Source organism: Cyprinodon tularosa, unplaced genomic scaffold (genome assembly GCF_016077235.1).
Source record: "Cyprinodon tularosa strain WSP-4 unplaced genomic scaffold, ASM1607723v1 ctg26, whole genome shotgun sequence".
In the NCBI taxonomy this organism is placed as follows: domain Eukaryota; kingdom Metazoa; phylum Chordata; class Actinopteri; order Cyprinodontiformes; family Cyprinodontidae; genus Cyprinodon; species Cyprinodon tularosa.
The window spans coordinates 339,771-364,080 of NW_024038961.1; the positions used below are offsets into that span (position 1 = coordinate 339,771).

Genomic DNA, 24,310 nt, shown 5'->3' on the forward strand with positions numbered 1-24,310 from the left:
GAAAATAAAAAATGATTTAATATTGTAGAACATAATTTAAAATCAAACTAAATATTAAGCGATATTTTAAAGAACAAGATAAAAATAAACAAATAACACAATAATTGCATAATAAAAAAGGTGGAGTGTACACTTTTCAAAATACATTTTTTTAATTTATAAAATTTATAAAATCAATGGTTATAGCATGTAAGAATAGGTTAAATTACAGTATAGATGTAGATGGGATTTTAAAGAAAAAACAGCAAATTTTAGGCCTCACCTGAGGGGACCAGTCGAGACACGTAATAACACGATGTTTTGACCAGTGCTCATCATAAAAGAGTCTGCTCAAGTATAAACTGGAGCCGCTTCCCAAGTCCCTGAAAGCAGATAAGAAGATGTAAGATGTTGTTGGAATCCCAACTAAGTCCAGTTTTAGGACCTAGTCCAAAAATAAATTCAAAAGCATGTACCTGCTGATGGGTAAAGACGTGGATGTGAATAAAACAATACAACCTCAGCCTAAATATTGTAATTTGTTTAGATTTTTTTTTTTTTTTTAGATTACCCGCTGATGGTGGTGAGCTATTTTGTAGCCACAGCCGACGGGGGGCAGGCTGGCAGAAGCAAGGCTGCCTTCAACTCCACCAGACCCTCTGATCCTCTAGCCCATCTTTCCATTTTTAGTTTATTTATTCAACCATGCTCTGTGATCTGTTCAAAGCTTGATGCTGCCCTCTGCATCTTTATTCCTGATCTTTTTGGTCATCTTTCTAATGATTTCTCACTGTGATGTGAGAACTTTAAAGAGAGGCTGTAGTTATACCAAGATATAATTTTTAAAGGCTGAAATCTTTATTAAAAAAAAAAATGGAGGAGCTCTAAAGCCAGTGTTATAAGTGTTATTTTGGGGTATCAGAGTACAGGGGGATAAATAGTGACAGTACAGACACAAAACCTTTCTCCTTCACTTTCATCTTGACAATTGTAAACAAACCTTTATTAACCTTTCTCATATAATCCCAACTGCAGTTGATAAGAAAAAAAACTCCATTATCTTATTTTTAACTAAAAATGAATATTTGTCTTATTTCGAAGACAGAAATACTCCTTCCTATTATAAGCTAAAATAACTAAAATTAAGGGCAAACAAACTTATTTGAAGGCATTTTTTATTTACCTATGTTCAGATCAGTTTTACAGTGAATAGATGATTTTCCCTTAGATATTAATAACAAACATCTGCTGACACAAAAAGTGAAGTCTGATTATTACTTTCTACCTCCTTCCATAGGATCCAAACAGCTTTACAGCTTCTATAGAGCTGAAAGAAAACTGCATGCCTTGCGTTTCCCCTCACAGAGTCTGTAATTTAAGCCAGCGATGAGCATATTCCTTAGGGTCAAACTACATGTTGTTCTGTTATGTCACTGGCCACAGCAGTAAGCTGTATGACAAGAGCTTATTTTAAACTATCCATGTCAACAAAGAGAAGACAAAGTGAGCGGACTACACACAGTCTTCTTTTGGAGTGCTAATTAAACTATATGTGCACCATTCCTACCGTGCTGGGTGAGACTGTATATAATGAAACAAGGCACTGGAATGTGGGTTATGTACTTAAGCTCTTAAAAGTACATTGTTGGGGAGGAAAAAAAAAAATACTAGGTCCGATCTTGAGCAATGGGCTACGGCCTGTTTTAGACATAATCTTTATTTGACCACAGGCTTCATACTTCGCTGTGGCTGCGGTGGTCAAAGTTGAAGTAAATCAGTAAAAGCAGCTCTTCCATAATAGCAGAGCAGTAACCGAAAACAGCTTTGCACTTCTGGCTAGAACAACTTCAACCAACGCTTTGATAACCTCTATTTTGAAAGCAGTCGCTCAGATGGCAAGAGAGCGCTGTGTAAGAAGCGATGGATGTCATTTCACAGGAATCTTTAACCATCTAAGAGCATGACCTCACTATGAGACAAGCTTCCTAAAGAACAAAGCAGCTCCTGGCACCAAGAGGGACACGGTGGGTTTGATTCACTATTATCACATTTGTGATTTGAAAATAAGCCAATAGATGCTACAAGCAGATTAAACCAATTTTCGAGTTATATCTGGATCACATCTACGGTACATCTTTAAAATATATGCAGTTTTTTCAAATACAATGGGGGTTTAAACTTTATTTGAACTTTTTGCAGAGTGCACGATAAAGTGCCGGAGATTCTCACCCTTCTTTGTCTTCCAGGTCACGGCCGCTGTAGTCAAAGAAAATGTCACCGTCCTCTGCGAGCGCTCTCTCCATCACCCGAATGCTACAGTCGAAAAAGCTTTGAAACTCAGAGGAGTGCAGGATCTGTTGTCGCTCCTCTTCCGTCAGCTCTCGCAGGAAAGGAAAACAACCTTTAATAAAATCAAGATAAATAGTGATTACAGGAAAGAAAATGAATCCATTCACTATCTTTCACCAAAAACCTCCACACATTATATCTGAGTCAGAAACCATCTGTTGTATAATGCTTCCTTAAATTTTACACGAGATGTGGGATGTTGTGTTCTTCTTGTTTTCTATTGTTAAAGTCCTCCAACTGAAGCACCTTCAGCCTTATTCACTTTGATTTGAAACATCCCCAACACTAAAGCACAGAATATATCCCTTCTATGAAATACAGCAGGTTCATTTGTGTGACGTTAAGTTGGCTTAAAAAAAAAAAAATAACTGCAAGTGCTACTAATTTGATGACTTTAAAAAGGGGAACGTTTAATTCTCAGTGTTTTCATTCATTTTCAAGAAATTTTAATGAGTGTGTTTCAAATACTTGCAGTTTGCTGTATAATGGTCAAGTTTTACCTTATTTTGAAGAATAGATGGTAAATGATAAATGGCATGTACTTATATAGCGCCTTTATTCAACTTAGGAGACTTGACCAAAGCGCTTTAGAACTACATTCATCACCCAGTCATGCACACACTCACACACTGATAGTGGCAAGCTACATTGTAGCCACAGCTGCCCTGGGGCTCACTGACAGAAGCTGGGCTGCCGTACACTGGCGCCACCGGGCCCTCTGACCACCATCAGTAGACAATGCAGGTGAAGTGTCTTGCCCAAGGACACAACAACACTGAAAGTCGCAGTCGGGGCTTGAACCATTAACCCTTCGATTTCAGGGCAAACTCCTACATCCAACACCACTGTCGCCCCCAATAGAGCCATTTTGCTCATCGAAAACAGTCCTTTCTGATGCAATAGATTTTTTTTTTTTTTTTTTTTTTTACAGTGTCCTGTCTGGCAAGGTGGCAATAAGAATAATTGTCTTGATGCCAAAAGGAGCCCAACAGATTTTACTTTCACAAGTGTAGCGGTATCGCAATTGCCATACTGCTCCACTTGTTTCATGTATATAAATTGCTTTATTATAATTATGCAGGGAGTTTTACAGTTCATATGGACACTGCAATGTTAGTAGAGCAGAAAAACAGAAGAAGAAGAAGGAAAAAGAAAAAGAAAAAAACAGGACAAAAGATGAAAGAAAGAGGAGATAGGAAGGAGACAATGACAAAACATTTTCAGTCTGCTTCAACACCTGTAATGAGATGGAAAAAAAAAAAAAAGAACAGCACAACCAAAAAACATGGTACGAGATATACAATAAAGCAAACACCTTGAAACTATCGCTAAAGTAATATTATTAAGTCTGACATGTACTCTGTGTTACCTGAAGATATGAATGTGGGGTTTCTGTTTGGAAGTGAATCTCTAAGTACCTGAAGCCTAGCACCTGTAGGTGCCACACAGGTGCTAGGCAATGGATTTTAAAGCAACCAGAATCTGCTAATCTGGTGAAAATCAAATGCTAGCCTTAATTAAACACAATTTTCTTATTAAGTTACACTTTTCCTCAAACATCTGCTTCGTTATTTGTTTGTTATGTTGGAGCATGTTAATAAATCCAGCAACAACTTGAATTTTGAGAAAATTTCTATATATATAAAACAAAAAAAACATTCTAATTAGAGTGGACTCTTTCTCACAAAGTATAGCACAGTAATATATAATATATACCGGTAATAGTAATATATCTGTTATGGTTTCCCCTTTGGACTTCTTTTTGAGTATCTTTTTCAGTTTTAAGTTATTTATTTCATTCTGTTTTCTTGGTTGTTGGTTTCTTTTCTGTTTTGTGTCATGGTAGTTGTTTTCTAATTACATTTAAGCAGTGTTGTGTTTTCTGTGATGCTGTCTGTTGCCTTCTTGTGTTAGTCTCTTTTCCCAGGGGGCCCAGTCACACCTTGACAATTTAGACCAGCATATCTCCTAAAACGCTGCCAATACGCCATTATATGTTAGCTGTAATATAGAAACACGTTCATCGGTTGTCTGGAACCCGTTAGATATGTTGATATAAGTTGGAGGTAAGTTCTTGATAAGTTACACGTATGTTATGCACACATTACTCATAGGTTTTGGATAAACTACTCTTTGACTTATGAGTAACTTACACTTAACGTGTGTCAACAATCTGATAATTTATCTGTAACTTATGCCCCACGTATGAGCATACGGTGGCATTAAAGCATGCTTTAAAACATAAAAAAAAAAAATAATTGTTTTACAGCTTTAACTGAAACTGGTATTTCATGCACTTTTAGGAAAAACAAAGGCTTCTTCCAGCCAATTAGCATTCTCTTCATCTCAATGAGAACCAGAATCAGATCCAGGGCATCATAAACTACAGATAGCTTTAATGGATGTTTCCAAGTAAAATCCTTCAGCAGAACTTCATAAACAAGAGAAAAACAAAGCCCTCTGCGGCCCGCCTCCCTTTGAACGTAATGGCTGCACAGCAAGGCGTCCGGTTTTTGAAGTCACTGTCCCCAAGCACACACGGCATTTTACCCGCTAACACGCATGCATGAAGGCACACATGCATCGACCTTTACCCTGCCTCTTGACTTTGATCCCCTCATCCCTTTGTACGTCCTTAAAAGTTGTCAGAAAAGGCCCAGTGAATCAAGTGGCACAGATCAAAGGCCAGGCCTAATAGGCCAGGATGAGACGGGTTATTGTGTGTTTTACGACTGTGCGTATGTGTTTGTTTTCTGCTGGCTACGGCCAGAATTTTCCCTTTAATTCATCTGAATATGCAGATATCCATCCACCCAACCCTTTATTATCTCATATTTTAATCTACCTCAAAAGCCTCGTGTCATTTTGCAATTCCAAACTGTATGCACTTTTCACATGGAATGCACACAAACACACTTCTCTTTTCTTTGAAATGTGGCCAAAAGGGTCAAGTGACAGGTTTTTAATCAGCGCTGACCCCCACATGCCATTGAGCTGATATGGTGGACCCTCCTTAACCCCAACTGTAACCTACCCCCCCTCCTTACAATCAGATACAGCCATTGACTGGGTAAAAAGTGTCACACACGAGTGGTCACGTTTCATCACAGTCTCACGAGCAACATGCAAGAAGCAGAAGAAGGAGAGCTTTTGTCTTCCCTGTTAAGTGCCTTAAGGTGACGTGCTGTGAATTGGTAACATATAAATAAACTGAATTGAATCTGCAACAACTTTATGTATGTATATATATAATGGTTTCAAATGTGTACATAAAAAAATGTAAGGAGCAAAAATAAAACTAGATAATAAAGAAATCAAAATTTTGTAATATAACCCTTTTTCAAACCAATTTTTATAAAAGATTAAGTCTGTCATTAAATTAAAAAGCAAGTTGAAAAAACTCTTGAAGTAATGCTGCAGAGATGAATTTTACAACCTATAATTTATCCATAGTCAGTTATGAAATCTGAAAAAAACGTATTTGTGTACAGTTATCATTTAATCTGTGTGGTTGAATGCAACTATGGGAATCTAACAGTTTGTAAATGCCAACATAAAATTTTGGACATTAAAAAAGTGGATATAAGGCATGAGTTGCTTTAAGAATGCATGTCGTTATATTAATCAGGGTATAGTGTTGTGACTGCGACGGCTAATTCAGATTTTTTGGAGCTTGTCTTTCTTAAGTAATTATCAGTACTACCTATTAAAGTTACACCGATCCGAAACTTTGAGTAAATATTTGCTCCAATATTGACTAATTAGGATCTGATATTGAATAGATGATGCCGATCCAGCATTCTGAACCAATAATTTTTATTTCAATTGATATCATACGCAGAAATAAATGTATAGTATTGGATTGGATCAAGAAATAAAACCAAACGGTGTCTCTATTATCGACCTTACCTGTAGTGGAAAGGTGTCATGTATTACCTTAGGATCATTGTAGAGCTGACTTCAATTATTTTAAACTCAAAATAAAAAGGTTCTGAAAGTAAACCTTAAGGTTTTCCATCTGCAGTGCATCAGCTTCCAAGTGTAGTTGTTAAGTTTCTACCACTTCACAGGTGTTCTTTGTTTTTAAAAGGCTCATAGAGATGGAGATCTTATTAGTTTTCACTAAAAACATTTACAGAGAATCACTTCCAGAAAACCAGAAAAAGCTTTTAAGTAATACATCTGACATCCAGCTAAAGGGATTTTTTTTAGCCCTCACTTTACCTAATTCCAGATCTTTCCCATTGTCCTACTTTTGAAATAAACTTTTTATTGTCAGTGTCATGATCTTGACTTTAATAGCTAACCTAACTCTGTCCGGTCACCAATTATCACTCATCTCATCCACCTGCCCCTGCTGCTTTACATACGGCTCAGTCCCAGCTATCGGGGGCCAGACCACTGACTTTGTTTTGAGTTTGACTTTGAGTTCATAGCTCATGTTTTTGTTCATGTACCCGTTCTCGGAGGCCAGTGGTGAGAGAGGGTTTTTAGTGTTTTTGTGTGTTCCTGATCATGTCCTGTCTCTTATCCTCCAAGCGTGCCCTCTTTTGGCTCAGTAGAGGGAATTCATTTTAAGGTGCCGTAGTTTTCCTGATATCAAGCCTTGTTCTTCCTCTCAACTACTGAGCTTGCCTGTTCCCATCTGAATGTTCTGCCTGAAATCTCTGTGGACTCCTGAAACCCTGGATTTGTCTATTCCTGTTCTGATAGGAACTCCTGACCGCGTTACGGTCTCTGTTTTCTGAGCCTACCTATTCTGAACTGTTTCCCTGACCTGGCTCAGATTCATGCCTGTTCACTGGGGCTGCAGCAACTGGTGCTCCCGTCGCATTTTGTTGGCAATCCATTGGCTGGATCCTACTTCGTTTAAGGAACTGAACTGTTAAACAAGGTAAGTGACTCATATGGATAATCATCTTCAGTCAGATTATTATGGTCACTTACCTGTGTTTCTCCCTAACCAGCGTTGCCAGTGGTGGGAGGTACTCCCCCTGCTAACGCTGCAGATCCACAGCTCTGCGTCTGATATATATTTTTATTATATGTTTGGAATCTTTCCACTGTCTGTCCCACCTTAAATATTTGGTCCTACCTTGTGAGCTTATTACAGGTAGAATTTTTTCAGGGTTCTCACACTTTCGTATCCAATTCTAGAACTTTAAAAGATCTTTCCAGGAAAAATGTCTTCAAGGATCTAGTGTCGCTTCAAGACCCTCTGCTACCACTGTATTTGTCATCTGTAACTACATTTACATGGACATAAGTAATCAGAAACAACAGCCAATTGGACTAAAAATATGTCATGTAAACATGGCAGTTGGAATATTCTGATTGGATATGACAGGATCCAAAATTATAATCTGATTGAGAGGATTAATTTATGCCAACTGACAATCCTGCCGGTATGTATGTAGATGCAGGATGGGGTTATTCAAAATGAGGCAGGCTGAGCTGAGTGCACAGGTGACCCCACATTATAGTGACGTATTACCCTTATTAGTGACCAGATTCTATGTCAGAATATTCTAACTGGCATCCTTACATGACAGACTTATATTCTGATTAGCCATTTAATTCAGTATCATGTTTTTTTGTTTTTTTTTCAGTGCATCTAAACATAGCAAATAAAAGATTTTTGGACAATGAAATTGTATTAACTAACTGAACAATATAGAAGTTGTTGGATCAGATCATGATAACGAGGATATTTGTGTCTTTAGTAAAAACTAATACTTTTAATCATTTTAATTTATTGTTAATGATCACAAATTAGTTTTTTTGAATATCTACAGATGGAAAGTTTCATTCTTGAATCATGTTCAGGTACTCAGAAACTGAAGCAAAGTGCATAGGATTTACCTAACATTTGAATTAAAATTGGGTGATAGCCTTTCCTTTAGCCCTAGCTGCTTTTACTAATCTGTGTACCAGTGTGTGGGTGAACTTGGAATTGTAGAGTAACAAAAAATGCTTCATTAAGCAATGCATATAAAAGTTGTAATAGATTTTATTGATGCACAAACAGGTGGATTGTCTAGACAGAAATAAAATGGATAAATGCAGTTATATTTGAATTAAGGCAACAGTCCTTATAAAGGAGCGAATTTCATGCTCCTCTGACAATAAGCTAAAACTGAATGAAAGAAAAAATCTTGACGATTGACTTTGTCTATTTTCAAAGGATTGAAACATTTCAACAGGAAATCCCCTTCATTCAAACAACTCATTAAAGTGACTGCATCTCAGCAGCTGCGAGGAGGCAGGACCAGAATTTAAGTTACTCGGATAAACTTTGGATTTGAACTTAACTGAGAAATCTATTTGAACTTGATTTACATTTTGTATTTTTATCTATCAAAGTGTAGCAATAAATACTCAAATGTAAAAAGAAAATGTTTCTGTTGTCAAAAAGGGACTGGAGGCGGAGTTAGAAGGTATTCCTTCTCTGTAAAAAAAATGATGCATGAAAACATTGTGATGGATCTGAATTTAAGGCGATTAAAAAATAAAAAATGTATTTTTCCTTACAACTATAAATCAATTTGCTGATTAACAATCCAATTACGTCAATTCAAAATTAAAACATTGATCCACATCTTCATCTTTAGCATATGCCTTTATTTTGAAATTTACAAGAAAAGTGGCTATTAAAAACAGGTGATCTATTATCATTGTTATTTTTTCTTTATATATTTGGTAAAATATAGTTTTTGATTTTAAATATTGAATATTTTTGTGAGCTGAAATGAATGTAAATAAATAGTATGGCACTAAATGTTATAATTTGGAAACTTGTGAGATGGACTGAATGGAAATCTTATCCTGAGAGAATTTGCGATATCCGCAAACTTTGTATCCTCATCCAAAAATATCCATATGTCATATGGTGATCAAGCTTTCAGGATCATTTCTATTTGGGGTAAACCTTATTTCAAAAATACTGACATGGTGAAGTGGGTTGTTTACTGTTTACTCTTGACAATAGATTCAAATCATTTTAGAACTAGAGAGAAGAGGAAAAAGAATTGTCATGTTTAAAGACTGAATTGAAAATATATGATTTTCTAGATGCCTGTCTTTCCTTTTTCCTGTCGATGCAGATGTAACTAAGTCACCTATCTCAAATCTTTTTAGTTATTTTCTATATATTGTATTATATAAACTCGTATATATGTATGAAGCAGAGATAGCAGAGGTAAGTTTTCCTAGAAAGTTGTTTTTGCATGTAAACCATAAACAGACAAAAAGAGGCGTTCATTCTGAGAAAGGTAATAGATTCATACTTTATATTTCCAATCTACCTGGGAGTCAATAAAATCCCCAAAATGCCGTCTTTATGCTTTATTCAGATGCTCTACGTACCATCTTTGGTCTCCTTGTTATCATCATCATCCCGCAACTCATTCTCTGGGCCAGGCTTTGCTTCCAACATCTCTTCATCCTCCTCTTCTTCCTCTACTGAAAAAAAAGAAGAAAAACAAGCGAGAGAGCACTCATGTTAATCAACAGCTGTTCCAATTTTCCTTGACCTCCCCCTGGGTGCCTCCACCCCCCTGCTTCTTAACAAAATAATCGTTCCCAGACATGCGCTGGTACACCTGACTAACATTCACTCTGAATGGGTTGCATCATACAAACAGAGAGAGGCTTGTACCTGAAGCCTGAATGTTGCTCCGTTTCATTTCTGTTTCATTTCGTCCAAGTTAAGCAACTTTGTCTCGGGGCGGGGGGGCTTTAGAGCAAAACCTGCTTTTGAATGTTTCAGTGATCATCACAAGCGCACACAGTCCACAGGAAATGTAAGTCCTGAGCGCTTTCCTCTTCCACACTTCACCTTTGACCCCTTAGAATAGAGACCTTGTGATGTGTGTGTATGAGGGGATTCCCTCTGCATTTACTCTAATCAGGCTCTGCAATTATGTTTGACTCTCCAGGATTTATATGAAGTCTTTGCAGTGTGTGTGTTTCGGGTTCAACTATGAAGGGTTACTGTCAACACAGGCACCTGCTTGTCAGCTACTGCCCCCCCTCCACCCTCAGGGTCTGTGTAGGTAACCTTCGCCAACCTCTTCTCATTTTGACTCCACCCACCCTCTGAAAACAGATGCCGACAGTCAGCGGCGGGGGGGGTCTCCTCTCCAAAGACCTCTTAACACCCTGACATCGTGACCAGACACCTGTGGCTCGACGGCGTGCACACTAGACACACATACAATCTGTCATTCTCTGCCTCTGGAGCACTCGCAAGCGGGGGCCCTCGCCCGGGGTGCCAGGGGTGGCGAGGGGTTAACTGGCAGGGTCGAGCTGACAACAGTTGCTCAGTCCAATGGGAGGAAGTGACTACATCACACCCTTTAGAAATGCTGCGCACGGACGCGCGCACACACAGACAGGACAGAGTGTGTTTAACTCAGCTGGAGCACGGCATAGGGCACTGTTAAAACCACTCGCTCAGAGGGTACCGGATGAACTGTCCATTATCACCCACGCTGGGATAAGCTTTTTATAAACTCCAAGCTCCGAGGGTTTCTATATAATATTCCTGTGAAATTCATGTTTGAAAAAAAATATAGAATTTTGACCCTTTTGCTTTCCTGCTTTAGACTTTTGTTAAGGATAAAAATGAAAATTTTTGAATAATTAAGGGTTGAAACTCAAACATCTTTCATAATTATATGAACAAAACAGTAGCTGGGTTATCCGTTTAATAAATTTATTAAATTAGTCTTTGCAGAACATCTATTCTCATTCATTAGGTTTCTTTTTTACTTCTTCCACTAAAACAAATATGATATATGACTTTAATTTTCATTTTATGTGTGGATAATAAATGACTACAGCTAAATGAAATACATGGTGCTCAGCCTCCATCCAAGTTGGTGGTTAACAGCCAGTAGTCCTGATCCAAACACCAGTGACCCAACAGTGGGGAGTAGAGGCAAGAGAAACACAGACAGGCAGACTGCCAGACTAGCTTCATGTCTGAACGGCTCTAGCTGACCCGATTCTAACAGAGTACACAGCAATATGCTATTTTCAGCTCCCTTTTTTTCACATATGCTCCATTTTAAAAAGCCTTATTTCTCTCTAGTGTGGAGGGGTTTTTTTTCCACATCTGTCAATCATTTTCTCCTCAACAAACTGCGGTTATTAATCTGAAAAGCTTCAGGATGTGAAAAAGGGGAAAGCAGGAAGATACATTACACACAGCTACTATTCTTCTCTATTTTCTTGACCTTATGTGACTGGTCCGGTGGTTGGAATGTGTGGTGATGGGGATGGGAGGAGCATGAGGAGAGGAGGGAGACCACATTGAGGAGCGGTCAAGCTGTCAGTCCTTGGGACCACAGGAGTCTGGAGCAAAGGAGCGTGATTCATGGCCTATGGGTTACCTCACGGAGGGGAGAAGGTCCAATTCCTGTACGAAGATACTGCTGATGTCTCTGCCAATGGCCATGCATCAAGAACTTCTGTCACAGTCCCGCACCAAAATATCCCCACTATTTCCCCTCTGTGGGTGTTTTTTAGATTTTTTTTTTTCTTTTCTTCTTTTTTTTTTTTATGCGAGCGTTAAAAACATAGAAGCAAGAAGTGAGTTTTGGCAAATGAGAGGATAAAGAAGAAGCGATAGATATAAAAATTTATGTATAGCATTTAAGGAAACACACAGAGAGGATCCACATGGTTTCCTATTGCATCGTAAAAGGAGCCGTGAAAGGAAATTATGAGAGACAATCTCACAGTGTGAATGCCTCTGCCTGCTATTCCTTATGTATCAGCACACCTTCCTGTTTCCACCTTATTCCAGTCTCGAGACACTTTCCTCTTTCCACCTGCAGCTTAATACCTCTCCTCGCTGCAGGACGACCGCTTAACTGGTATCCTCCTACCTCAACGTGGGCAGAGGGGGGCCCACCTTGATGAAACTCCACTTGGGGGCTCCTGTTTTTGTCCGGCTACACACCCAGGCTAATGATATCCTCGACAGCCCAAGCGTCTGCATCTGGCTGCTTCAATCTTCTCCCAGCTGCTTACTCATGCTGACTGGGCCCAGTCAATTCAGAGCAGACCAGCGGGTATGAAGATATACAGTATTACTACACATACACACATAGCGAAGTAAAAGTGTAAATACTCCTACACCTTCAAGCTGCTTGCTCTGGTGCAGCAGACCAATCTAAAATTATAACATTTTAGAATAAAAATATGTTCCTTAACGCAAGAAAAAAAAAAGTCTCACATGTCTCCCGAGGTGTTTAACCATCCCTGATTGCACCTCAGGTAACCTCACCACCAGCTAATGGTCTTAAGTCAGGGATTAAAAGCCTCCAGGACATACTGAGATCTGATTGCACCACGTTTTGAGCTGGTTGGGAATGCGTGAGGTCGCACTATTTTTGCAGGGTGAATGCTAATGTGTAAAGGCTACACATCCAGCTGACATGACGTCTGCTGCGGATAAAATAAGGGCCCCTTTAAGAGTTCCACCAACTTGAATCAGTTGTTTTTGCTGTTGGCAGAATAATTTTAATAAAAATAAGCCACTTCTACATAACCTCCAAAATTATTTTCATCAGCAGTAAAAATGTATTCCATCTATAAATATGAGCAGATTTGGATGCTTTCTTGCAGTCATTAATAAATGTAATTCATGAGGATCAACACACATCTGAATTAGGGTTTGTCTGCTTGGTTTTCCCATTTTGAAAAGAGACAAAGGGAAACAAGCTATAGTTCCATGCTATTTTAATATTCCGGAGAACTGAACACTCCATCTAAATAAGATGGGAAAACTAAATACTTAGACAAATGTACATGCTTGATTTAATGGTGGAGGCTGTGGTTTGAGCCAGAGTCAAAAAGGTCTGATCAGAAGTGTCATACTCTTTAGTTTTCGTTTTTGCTTTATGCTCTATGTTAATGGCCCGTTATTGTTACGTTACTGTTGTCACTTTTTACCCATTTGCAATCCATCGCATTTTTCTGTTGCCAGTAATCACCACCCCACCCTAAAACCTTTGTGATTCCTTCCTACTCTTGTCACTAACTACTTTTACTCCCAATGACTGGTTGGAGTTTGGGCGTCTTTCTATGATGTATTGTTTTTTTTTGTTTTTTTTTGTACTAATTTCTGATTGAACTACTAAAACTTGTACATTTGTATCCATCTACCTTGCAAAAGCCTGTGTCTGTCTGTGTTCATAATCCATACAACATGGCATAATGTGGATAAAACATGAAGGGTAAGATATGGGTGAAGGGTAAGCCTGACAGTTCCAGTCATGTGAGCAATGGCGTAAATATGGGTAAGCAGAGACAACAGTTGCTTACGGGCTCGATAAGCATCTTCAATGGGTTTTTGGAACTTGGGATGTCTGTAACTTGTGGTGGTCACCAATGGTTCCATTCAAAGTGCGCAGTCCCTATTTTTTGGGGTGTGATATGTGATCATATACTACTGAAAATTGCATAATTGTATCTTCTTGGTGGATTTATGGAACTGTCCCATATCCTAAACCTTTATCACGTGTTGTACTTCATATGGGGCCCACCCAGATAATGTTGCTTATGGGCCTATTGTAGTGTCGTTACACCATTGCATGTGAGAGAACTGAAATTCTACCTGACAAACAGACCACAGTTTGTTAACCTGAAGGGTCACCTGTCTAATCAAGTGGTCAGCAGCACAGTAGCACCATAGGGACGGTACTCTCACCATTCCTTATTACTATCTACACCTCTGACTTCCAGTACCAGATACAGTCCTGTTACCTGCAGAAATACTCAAATGATCTGCAGTCAATGGGTGTATCAAAGATGGACAAGAAGCTGAGTGCAGAGAGCTGGTGAACTGATTTGTTGAATGTTGCTGGTGAAGATTCTCAGTCATCCAGGTCATAGTCATTCCAAAAAGGTAAAAAAAAAATCAACTGAACTTTGTTTCAGAGTATGAAAAACGTTTCACTTGAATTTGCATGTTTGGGCTTTGTTTTTGGTTGTCTCTATAAAGCTTCGAACTCAATGCTGTTTCAGACATTTTGAATTGAAAAAGCTTCCTGGATAGGAAGCGAAACATCTTCCATTTGAAATGCTTTGTGGCATGGTGTGGAAACAATTATCTGATCCTAAATGTCAACAAAACAAGGGAAATGATTGTAGATTTCAGAAGAAACAGGAACAACTTGAGCGCTGTTAATATCGTGGGAGAAGAAGTAGCGTAGTGTCCCATTTCCGGTACAGATCAGGCACAGATGCGTGATAAAGCAGAAAGGATTTTAAGCCATTTATTTTCTCATTAAATACATTATTAACCTTTAACTCATTATAGTTTAGTGTGTTTAATATTTTTGGGGAGGGAAAAACGTAATTGAGGTTATTTTACAAAATAAAATTGAGGGCAACCCGGATGTATATCTGGTTGTGCATGCGCAAATGAGCTGATCGGGTAGTGACACTGCTCCGATGCATTCTCCGTAAAGAGGGAGGGGCCTGAACAACATCTTGTCCATACTCGTTCTTGAGTTCTTGTGAATTGGAACAGTTCTAGGACTGAGGCTGATGGCGTTTCACAAGCAGATGAGCACATGAGAACGCAAAAGTACACATAACGAGAAACGTCCAGGGTCTAATCGATTTTCTCTTCCTTCCTGATGCAGATCCAGAAGTTTCTCAAGGACTCAGGAATAATGAGCTTGGTGGGCAACTGACCATCTGTGTCCATGTGTGGCATTATCTGAAACACTCGCCCTGACAGTGTCCACATGACTAATTATAAAGTCAGGATTAACAGCACTGCTTTCAAATAAAGTTGCTAAATGCCTCCGTTTCCCTGAAAGCTAACCTCATGGAAGGCAGCCATCTTTGTCGTGACTTTAGATTCATGCTGTCTAAACAACCAATTGGCAGAAGCTGTCATCTCAAGATCAGCCCCTCCTCATTTGCATAACCTGGCAGAAATGTATACAGAAATGGTTATATGAGAAGCAAAAATACATGTTGAAGAAATAAAATAAGTAAAAAAAAAAAAAAGGAAAAATAAAACAGAAAAAACTTTAAAAGATATATATAAATAATTATTCAAAAATAAACTAGCCCTTAAAACAAGTTTGAAAATTCCAAGACAATTATTATACATATTTAAAAAATAAAGAAACAAATTAGAGGAGCAATACACATTTAGTTTTCATCGTACAACTGAATCACTGCTTATATTTCTGCATTCACTCTATTTTGGGTCTATTTAATTCTTTGCTTATTTATATATTGATAGTTTATTTATTTAGTCTGTTGTCAGAGTTGGTACTCAATAAAATTTCAAGTAATAATTAATCAAATATGTATCCAAAATTGCCAGCTTGTTTAGAATCCTTATCCATTTTTCCTCTACATAACATATCCCTGTTAACAAAACAAACTACATCTTTAAAATGAATGGCTACTCAAAATAAACCTATACATCCATAATCAGATCATTCCAATGACGTCCCAATAACTGCTGTTGCATAAATCTGCGCCCTATTGTAAAAGTCTAGGAGGCTTCTTTGGTCTCCCAACTGTAGTGTCTGACTTTAATGAACCATATTGTGTTTCGTGTATTCTCTAGTTGCGATTTTGTTATTAACTTTAATGCAAAAGCACTTTGTAAACCACTGTCATTGCTTACAGAACAGTAGGTAGGACATTTGACCTTAAAGTGTATCTAAGTGGATCCTTTTAAAGATTAATTTGTAATATGTACAGTGTTATAGTTTAAATGTAGTCTAAAACATAAGTTCACATAGCAGCAGCTTCTTGTACGTTCTGACTGGTCAACCCGTTATATTGGTTTTAAACAATTGAAATAGGACAAGATTAATTATCTTGTGTCCTTGAACTTTTAATTGCAGGCAAGAACTCCCAGCTGATCCCAGCAGATCATGTATGTAGAACTACTGTAGCCCAAGGCAGTACAGTTAAAAACTGCTAAAGTATTCATGTTTTGATATTCAGAAAAAAAAAAAATCTGAAGTAATACCAAATGTGTGACTGTTTGGAAATGCTTTGGTTTTTAAAAAAGCTGCATGCCCAAAATACGGTCACCGATTGTGATGTGATGTAAAGGAAACAGGTAACATCTTTCCATCGCAAACATCCTGCTATGATTGAGATATTAAGGCTCAAAACCAATTATTTGTCTGTAACTATTTTTAAACTAAATGCTGTAATTATGAGAAGTTATGAAAAATAATTGACAGCTGTGGGAGATTTGCTGCTTCTAACAGGTCAAATATTTGTCTGACACAAATCGAATCAAAGGGGCCAAGACAGGTACCATTAATTTATGAATGCCTACACCAGCAGCTCACTGTGGTAGCATACAAAGGTATTCTGATTACATTAAGAGACCATGTGAGCTGAGGTTTGCGCATTGGTAGAATGGGTAAAAAAGGAACAGAGTCCCTTTCTTTTCACAACATTCCTTGGAGTGAAAAGAAAGGTCTAAAATATGAGCCAAATTCAAAAGAAAGGTAGATCTATTGCTAAAGACTACTTTAAAAGACATACTGTATGTGAGAAATCTAGAGGGATTCGTGATGATTCTGCATCCAAATATCAGATCAGTAGACTTAATAAACCTACTTATTATGCAGCTTTTTCCTGATAAAAGCATTTAAAAGAAAAAAAATCCAATATTTGCCAGCTCATAGTTGGTAGTTCAAGGTCCGATACCACAGAGTGTAAACCTCTGTTATCTCCCTTTGCCTGGACAGAAACAGTGACACTATAAAAGCTCCAAACCCAACCACTGCGAAAGATTGTAGCGATATGATGAATTCGGCTACCGTGCTGTGAACGATTAACTGTACATAACTACGTATAGTAGATTTCACTGATATGCGGATGATTGAAATAATGCAGCTGAGAGTGATGGGCTGATCTGTTTGTGGGATAAAGTAGAAACAATCTTAATGAAGGCTGATCAACTGCTGGGAGTTTCATTAGCTTAAACATGCTGCATTATTTCTCAGTTGGAGGTCACCTCAGAGCATGTGAGGAGAAATATACTGGCAGCCTATTAAAGACACAGAGCATCTTCTTCTCCTCTTGAGCTAAAGTATGAAACACGATGGCTTGATGCGTCAGAGCAATAAAGTGTCGGCATGTCTCTGTTTGGTTAGGGATCAAAACGTCAGCTAAACCTTGAATCTGAACCCAATCCACAGTTGGGTGTGGAAATGTGCTAGCTGGAGCTTGGAGCAGTTATCAAAGAGTGTTTGTGTAAAAGGGGAGGATGAGACTGAGTGAGGTTTGTCATCAAATACAAAGGGGGGGGGGACTTATCACTACAGCATGGAGGTGACTCCTGGATGGAGTCACGCACATTTGAAATCGACATAACTTTTAAGAGTTGTTTAAAAACCAAGCGGAGACTGTAGAGGAACTCCAGAGAATTCAGTAGGGATTAACACTTAGAAGAGATGGTCAGAACTATTCAAAGGGCCCCTCTTATCTGGCGCTCACACAACATGTGCTTCAGGACCCCAGCTACAAGTCTTAAAGAGCAGAATGCAGGTTAGACCTTCGCTGTTATCAGCGTTTTTATCAGTAAAGTTTACTTCGGTATCTATCACTGGCAGTGACATAATATCAGGGTGTCGGCTTAGCCTCTCAGCATCCAAACAATGGATACCAATGCTAAATCAGACAATGAAGAGATTTTAAAAGTGAGCAAATGATGGACCACAACCCTATAATTATAAGCCTGTTACAAGAGAGCAGAGAGAGACCGGAGGGGGGGGGGGGGGGGATTAATGGCCAAAGGAGACAGATTGAGTTGTGGTGTGAGAGCAGTGGAGTTAGTGGAGGATGGTTTAGTCCAGCAGTTTCCTCCTATTTTTCTGCACCTCAGACATCATCCTGCGAGATTTTTGCTTGGTGATCTGTTAGTAGAGATTGAAAACAGATCAGAACACAAAATCTGGGTTGGTAAGCAGTGAGAAACACCAACTACTGGTGGGGTTATGTCCGTCGCCCCCTACAGAGGGAATAGATAGTTTTTTTCTCGTTATTCAAAGTTTCTCCAGCGTTAATATTGATCCCAATCACAGCACCCAATCAGCCATCCATTATATCCTGTTTACTGAGCCGTCTGCTCCCCTAAGATTTGAATCAGGACTGGAACAGCGGTGGTATCTTATTCCCTCTGAGGGAACCAGACTAATTCATTTCAACATCATTCAGCAGAGTTTGTGCAGCACAAATGCATTATTTGACCATGTTTATGATCAATAAATCTAAGATTTCAAACTTCTACCAAACTCAGTTACATGTTCGCTTTACCTGATAACTCTCCACACAGAGAAGCAGCACCTAAATGAAGCGTTTCTAGAAATGTTACTTTTACTTTGTTATGGCAACCAAAATATCCTAAACACACTTTTAAAATATGATTTATTAGACAAGGCTTTGTTTGTGTCTTGTCCAAAATGTAACCTGCATGTTGCTCTTAAACAAGCCCTACTTAGTCTTCTTATATCTGCTATGTTAAGGGGAAGTACAGTGAAGCAGTCTGTGTCACTGTAGCAGGAAGCTCCTAGTGTTCCACAAAACACACTTAAATTCGAAGGTAACCAAACTTTTGCTCAGCTTTTTCTGAAGAAGACAGTCTGGTTGCCTTCCAATTGAAGCCTGTTTTGTGGTTGCCATGAAGTTAAAACTTTGAGGATTTTTGTTAATTTCTATTTAGCTCGATTACAACTAATAGCCTTAAATAAAATCAAGTGCAACACACTGCCTAGAAAAGGAAGCTGGCCAGAGGAGATGGCAAGATGTAAGGAGTTAATTACAGAATGATACTAAAGGAAGGTCAACTCATAGCTGCGAGAAAAGAGACTGGAGCAAAGATTCTGATTCCAGCACAAAAACAAGAAATAAACCAACAAGACAAGCTACAAATAGGGAGTTATGTTGTTAGAAAGGCCAAGTTAAAGCCCAGACCTTGATCCAATCAGATGATCTCTACCTTATCTGAGATATCAAGACATATTTTTGCAATCAATCTCTTTAGATGTATTAGGTAAGACTTCCTCTTATAATCTCCTAGCTGAAGAGGGTTTGATTGCATTAGGAATTACCTAGGAATACACTTCAAAAATGGCTCCTTTTTTTGGTTTTATATATTCTCCAGACCTAGAACAAGTCTCCATATTACTTGTTTTATGTCTGACAGTTAAAACCACCTATATTCTTCATCTGAGCGCAGACAAAAAAAAAACTTCAACCATTTTAGAGACCCCAGTTAGTCCGCTAGGATGGAAAATTGCTGGTTCGGAGCCATCCATTCGTAAAGCTGAGCAGATCTATCTCTGGGAGGTGAGAGGCCAATCCAGCCTGCTCAGGAATCTTGCTGATCAACACACAGGACAGACAAGACATCACAGTCACGACTTCTTGAAAATGCATCCCACTGTGAGGGGACTATACCAAAGCTGCCTACAAGGTAAGAACATTTGTTGAGCAAACAGAAAAAAAGGCCTTTCTTCCCATGAAGTGTATGATATCTATTTATGTAAGGAAAATGCAAGATGCACAGAAATCTAGTCACTCAAAATCTATAAAGCTATTTTGATAATTTCCTTAAGTTTTTGCCTTTATTATTTATTCTAATAGAAACGTTTAAAATTCATCATGGTTCATGGAGCCATGATTGCCACAGTAGGGGCAGAAATATTCCCCACATACCGACACATTAGCAGCAGAACCTGATGCAAAACTGGCACAGCGAAAACCCACAGCAGGATTTAGATTAATGCATCTCTTCACCACACTTCTCCGCTCTGATCAGAGGTTGTATATGTGTGCGTACACCAGAAACACACATGCCATGCCACACAGAACCCACTTTCGTTAATGCAGCCCATACAGCCCTTTTAGGGGTCTGTGGCTAACTTTTGCTGATTCCCACTTCTTCTCTTTCTCTTCCCTTCTTTCAGTCTGTCCAGGCGGCCCCTGCTCTTTCCAGCAGTGCCACCCAGGCTTGGCCCTGACCCAGACCCACATCTTTAAAATAAGCCATCATGGCCATGCAATGCCATGCTCTAAGTCCCACCACAGGACCCTGATTAAAACTCATGACTTCAAACTTTCCGAGCTGTCAAAACTGAGTGAGAGATTTAAAGGGATGAATCAAAATACTTTTTTTTTAAATGAATGTAATTAATCAATTAACACTAACTTCTCAGCGCGTCATCTTAGGTGGTATTTATGTCACTCAGATGCAGGCTTTGTTCTTCTGCTTGGTACAGATGGCAACCGATGGTCCATTCTGATGGCAGTTCTGTTTCATTTAGATTTACGGCTATGGGATAAAAGTATTCTCATAAGCCAGCAAAAGGTTTAGTTTTTCCAAGTTTTTTTTAAAAGGTTTCATTTAAAAAAAAAACAATGTTACCAAAATCAAATATATCTTAAATTTTAGATCAGAAAATAAGCTTATTACTTTGAACTGATTATTTTTTTTTTTTCAATTTTATCTTTGAAAGAAATATATATTAAAACATTTCTTATTGGAGAAACCTAAAGAAAGAAAACGTACATGTGCCAAGAGTGCTCCCTGCTGGCGAGATGAAGAACTGCAAGACTACTTCCACAGAAAAAGCGGACTTAATGAGGCTGTAAAATATGTTATAAATGTTAAAGTAAGCATTTCATACATATAAATGAAATGTAAGTTATCTACAGGAAAGAAAATAGTTTTCACTAAGAAACTAAATCCATTTATGGAAGAAAAGTCTTGGAATACAGAGATTTAAACATTTGGTTGGTTTTGAATAAGTGCAGAATGTGAACAGAATCAAGGATGAAACCTTCCATATCTTGCTCACAAGCAACAAACAAACAAGCAACCATAAGCTAGGCAAGCTGCAGCGTTGAATCATATCAAAAGGAAACCCCAGTGGAACAGAGAGGATCTTCCAGAGCAGGACAGACCACCCAGGAAAATATTAGAGACCTGCGGTTGTTTTACACGGGTGGAAAAAGACAGTACAGGGAGGACAGGGTGGGGCGCGCATGTCAAAAAGTCAAGATTAGCACGTTGCAAACCAAGAACATAAGAAGGTTGTAAGAGGGAGAGAGAAAAAAGGAAACATAAAACTGCTTTTTAACCCTCTCATCAGATGACAAATACTATTTCAGATGATAGCCATGTTACCAGGAGAGAGAAGGGGGTACAGACAGGGTTCATGTACCTCATTATACAGTGGTCGTAGTGGAAAATCGCAATCATCTGCGATTTTGCTAGAAATACCTTGGGCGCTTGCAAAGGTTTCTTTTCTCTCCATTATGCAGGATTTTCCTGTGTTTTAACAGCCTTGATCATTTTGACTCAAACCACTCTGGACTCTGGATCAATTTAGCAAGTGACACAGGAGTAAAGGCTGCGCCCTGTGGAGAGCAGCAGAGAGAAACCGAACCCTACAGGAGACGATTACGTGTCTCTGCAGGGAGGAAAGATAAAACTATATCTCCACTGTCTTAGAAAAAGCCACCTCTGATGTGAGAGTGGGGACGAGAGAACAAATAAACACACACCCACTCCATCAGAATTACAAGAAAAAAACTACCTAAAGGCAACAGCTCTATAAAAAGACACTAGTCGTGAAAAGGCCAATTCTTCCTGTCCGTGTAAGACAGTGTTTTGTTGTTGGACAGGTTTCTCTTCAGACACACACTCAAACACCTCCTGGTCTGTTCTGTCTGTTGTCAAACTGGGACAACAACAAGAGGTATGAGACAAGTGCTTCCATATGTGGCTGGACACACCGGCACGCACACCCAAACACGCATGTGGCTGCGTCTGCGGCAACAACCCTCCTATGGACCATATTCTTCTATTAAGGTCTGTAATAAATGCCCAGAAAGCAGAGGGTGATTCAGATGCAGATGCAGTTATTTTAATAAATTGTGTATGAATTAGGATGCATAATTGTTTAAATGGTTTGTAGAAAACTCATACAACTAAAATCCCTCAATTACATTGTTGTACTATTATTAGATTATGTGGTAAAAATGGTATATTTTACAAAAATATTTTTAAAAATGGACACTTTTACAGTTTTCTTTTAGGTCTATATTATTGATTTTGTTTATTTATTTGTGGTCAATTTTTTTAAATGCATACATTCAGATTTTATTAGTATATTTTTGTTTTAATTAACCAGATTAACTTATGCCTGAACTCATACCCTAACAAAGGTGCATTTCCTTATTAACAAGGAGGGTCAAAAAATATATTTTTACTACAGGATTTCACAAACTTCCTTAAAAAAGAAACTTTTAAAGAAAATTTGCATATAATGAAAATTTCAATTACCTGATCAGAGTTGATCTCAGACCGATTTTTTTTTCTCCTCTTTTCTTAAATAATGTAAGGCCAGCACCTTTGACAGCATGGTGCGTCCCTCCATGTATAAAGTCTGTGTTTGTGTATTTTCTTGGACGGGCTGTAGAGAAACATTTTGCCCTACTGGAGTGCTGCTCTAGGCTGGGTGACTAATAAAGCTTTACTGTTTCACTGAGTTTGTTAACCTCATCAAAAGCAAAGCAAAGCTTCACACTAGGAAACAAGATTTAAGAGAATATTAAGCTTTAGCAAGGATGCTGAGATTTGAAACAAATATTTATTTTGAAAGTGCTTCATTCTACAGTTTTCTGTATCACATATGATAAAAAACATTGTTTAACAAATATTAAAACAATAAAAAAGAGTTAATAAACAAATAGATTTAATTAAAATAAATTATAAAGTTCTCCAGAGCTGCTTTCTAATTCTTTGCTTGTTCAGTCCCTAAAACAGGAATTTTTTTAATGTTTCAATTGATATAATACCTGAGTCCATGTATCAGGTGCAGATATGAAGGAGCTAACTGGTTCAGCTAGACCAGGGGTGCAACCTTTGAAATCCAAAGAGCCATTTTGCCCTGAACTGGCGAAGTAAAAGTCGTCTAGAGCTGCATATATCACATAACCTTTTACTAAAACACAACTTATTATTTTTAACTAACTATTATAGCAAATCTGTTGCTGTTTCAAACAATATACAGTTTTTATATGTAGTAAAAACATGAAAGCATCATAAAGATGAAGCAGGAAGTTTCTTAAAATTGGATATTATTCAATGTAAAAACAGAAAAACAACACAAAAAACCCACATAATTCCAAATGATTGACAAGACGGATCTAAAAGTATCTATGGTGCTTTTAATGTCATGGTTTTTTATGAAAACATAATTCAGATAATCTTTTAAAAAGACACTAAAGTGTCTAAGACTATTATTTCTATTATATGACATTAGTTGGTCGTTAATATCATTTATAGTGAAAGTAAAGAGCCACCTCTGGGTCTGGGGCCCTAGGTTGCAGACCCCTGAGCTAGGGGTGAAGCTCAGGGGTCTGCAGCCTGCAAAAGATTTTAGAGAAATATTTTGCCTTAGAATAAATAAAAGATAAATTGAAATTTGGAAAAAAAAAGATTTTCAAGGGTAAAAGCTCTCCAAAAAATCTATTTTACTCTCAGAACCAGAAATTGTTTTTGCAATCAGAGTGAAAACACTTTCTCTCAAAACTAGATTTCTCTCTCTAAACTTTGCTGTCGATTTACGATTTTTCTCTCGATCCAAAAAATGCGTCATGGGCGGTCCTGTGTTCTTATTGGCCAGTTTCAACAGAATTGACAGGCTAGTGCTGATATCAGGTGCGTTCGCAGCACCTCGTCTGGAATGTGGACGAGAGCTTACCGCTGCGGTGATGGGCGGGGTTAAAAGTCTGTAGTGAAGCTGGACAGAGAGCTGTCTGCAACTAAACAAGATGGCTGGCATGGTGTTTGTATTATGCAACTTATTAATGGAAAACACACATTAAATCACTTAAAAACACAATTAGTTGCTGAGAGAGCCGTTTTTCCCTGGAAATCCTTTTCCAAATGTCAATTTATCTCAAA

The 24,310-nt window shown here is 38.2% G+C and overlaps 1 protein-coding gene across 9 annotated transcripts in view; it reads right to left on the reverse strand.

Moving 5' to 3' along the window:
• The window catches only part of LOC119785877 (cytoplasmic dynein 1 intermediate chain 1), an 84,626-nt gene that overhangs the window by 46,078 nt on the left and 14,238 nt on the right, over window positions 1-24,310 (reverse strand). For 6 of the 9 annotated variants that reach the window (XM_038288750.1, XM_038288745.1, XM_038288749.1 and 3 more), the window contains 3 exons: window positions 9,694-9,789; window positions 2,209-2,380; window positions 263-362 (listed from right to left, as the gene is read on the reverse strand). In XM_038288750.1, the coding sequence (XP_038144678.1) occupies window positions 263-362; window positions 2,209-2,380; window positions 9,694-9,789 (368 nt within the window). The remainder of the gene's footprint in view (window positions 1-262; window positions 363-2,208; window positions 2,381-9,693; window positions 9,790-24,310) is intronic. The other 3 variants (XM_038288752.1, XM_038288751.1, XM_038288746.1) reach the window with 1 other exon arrangement.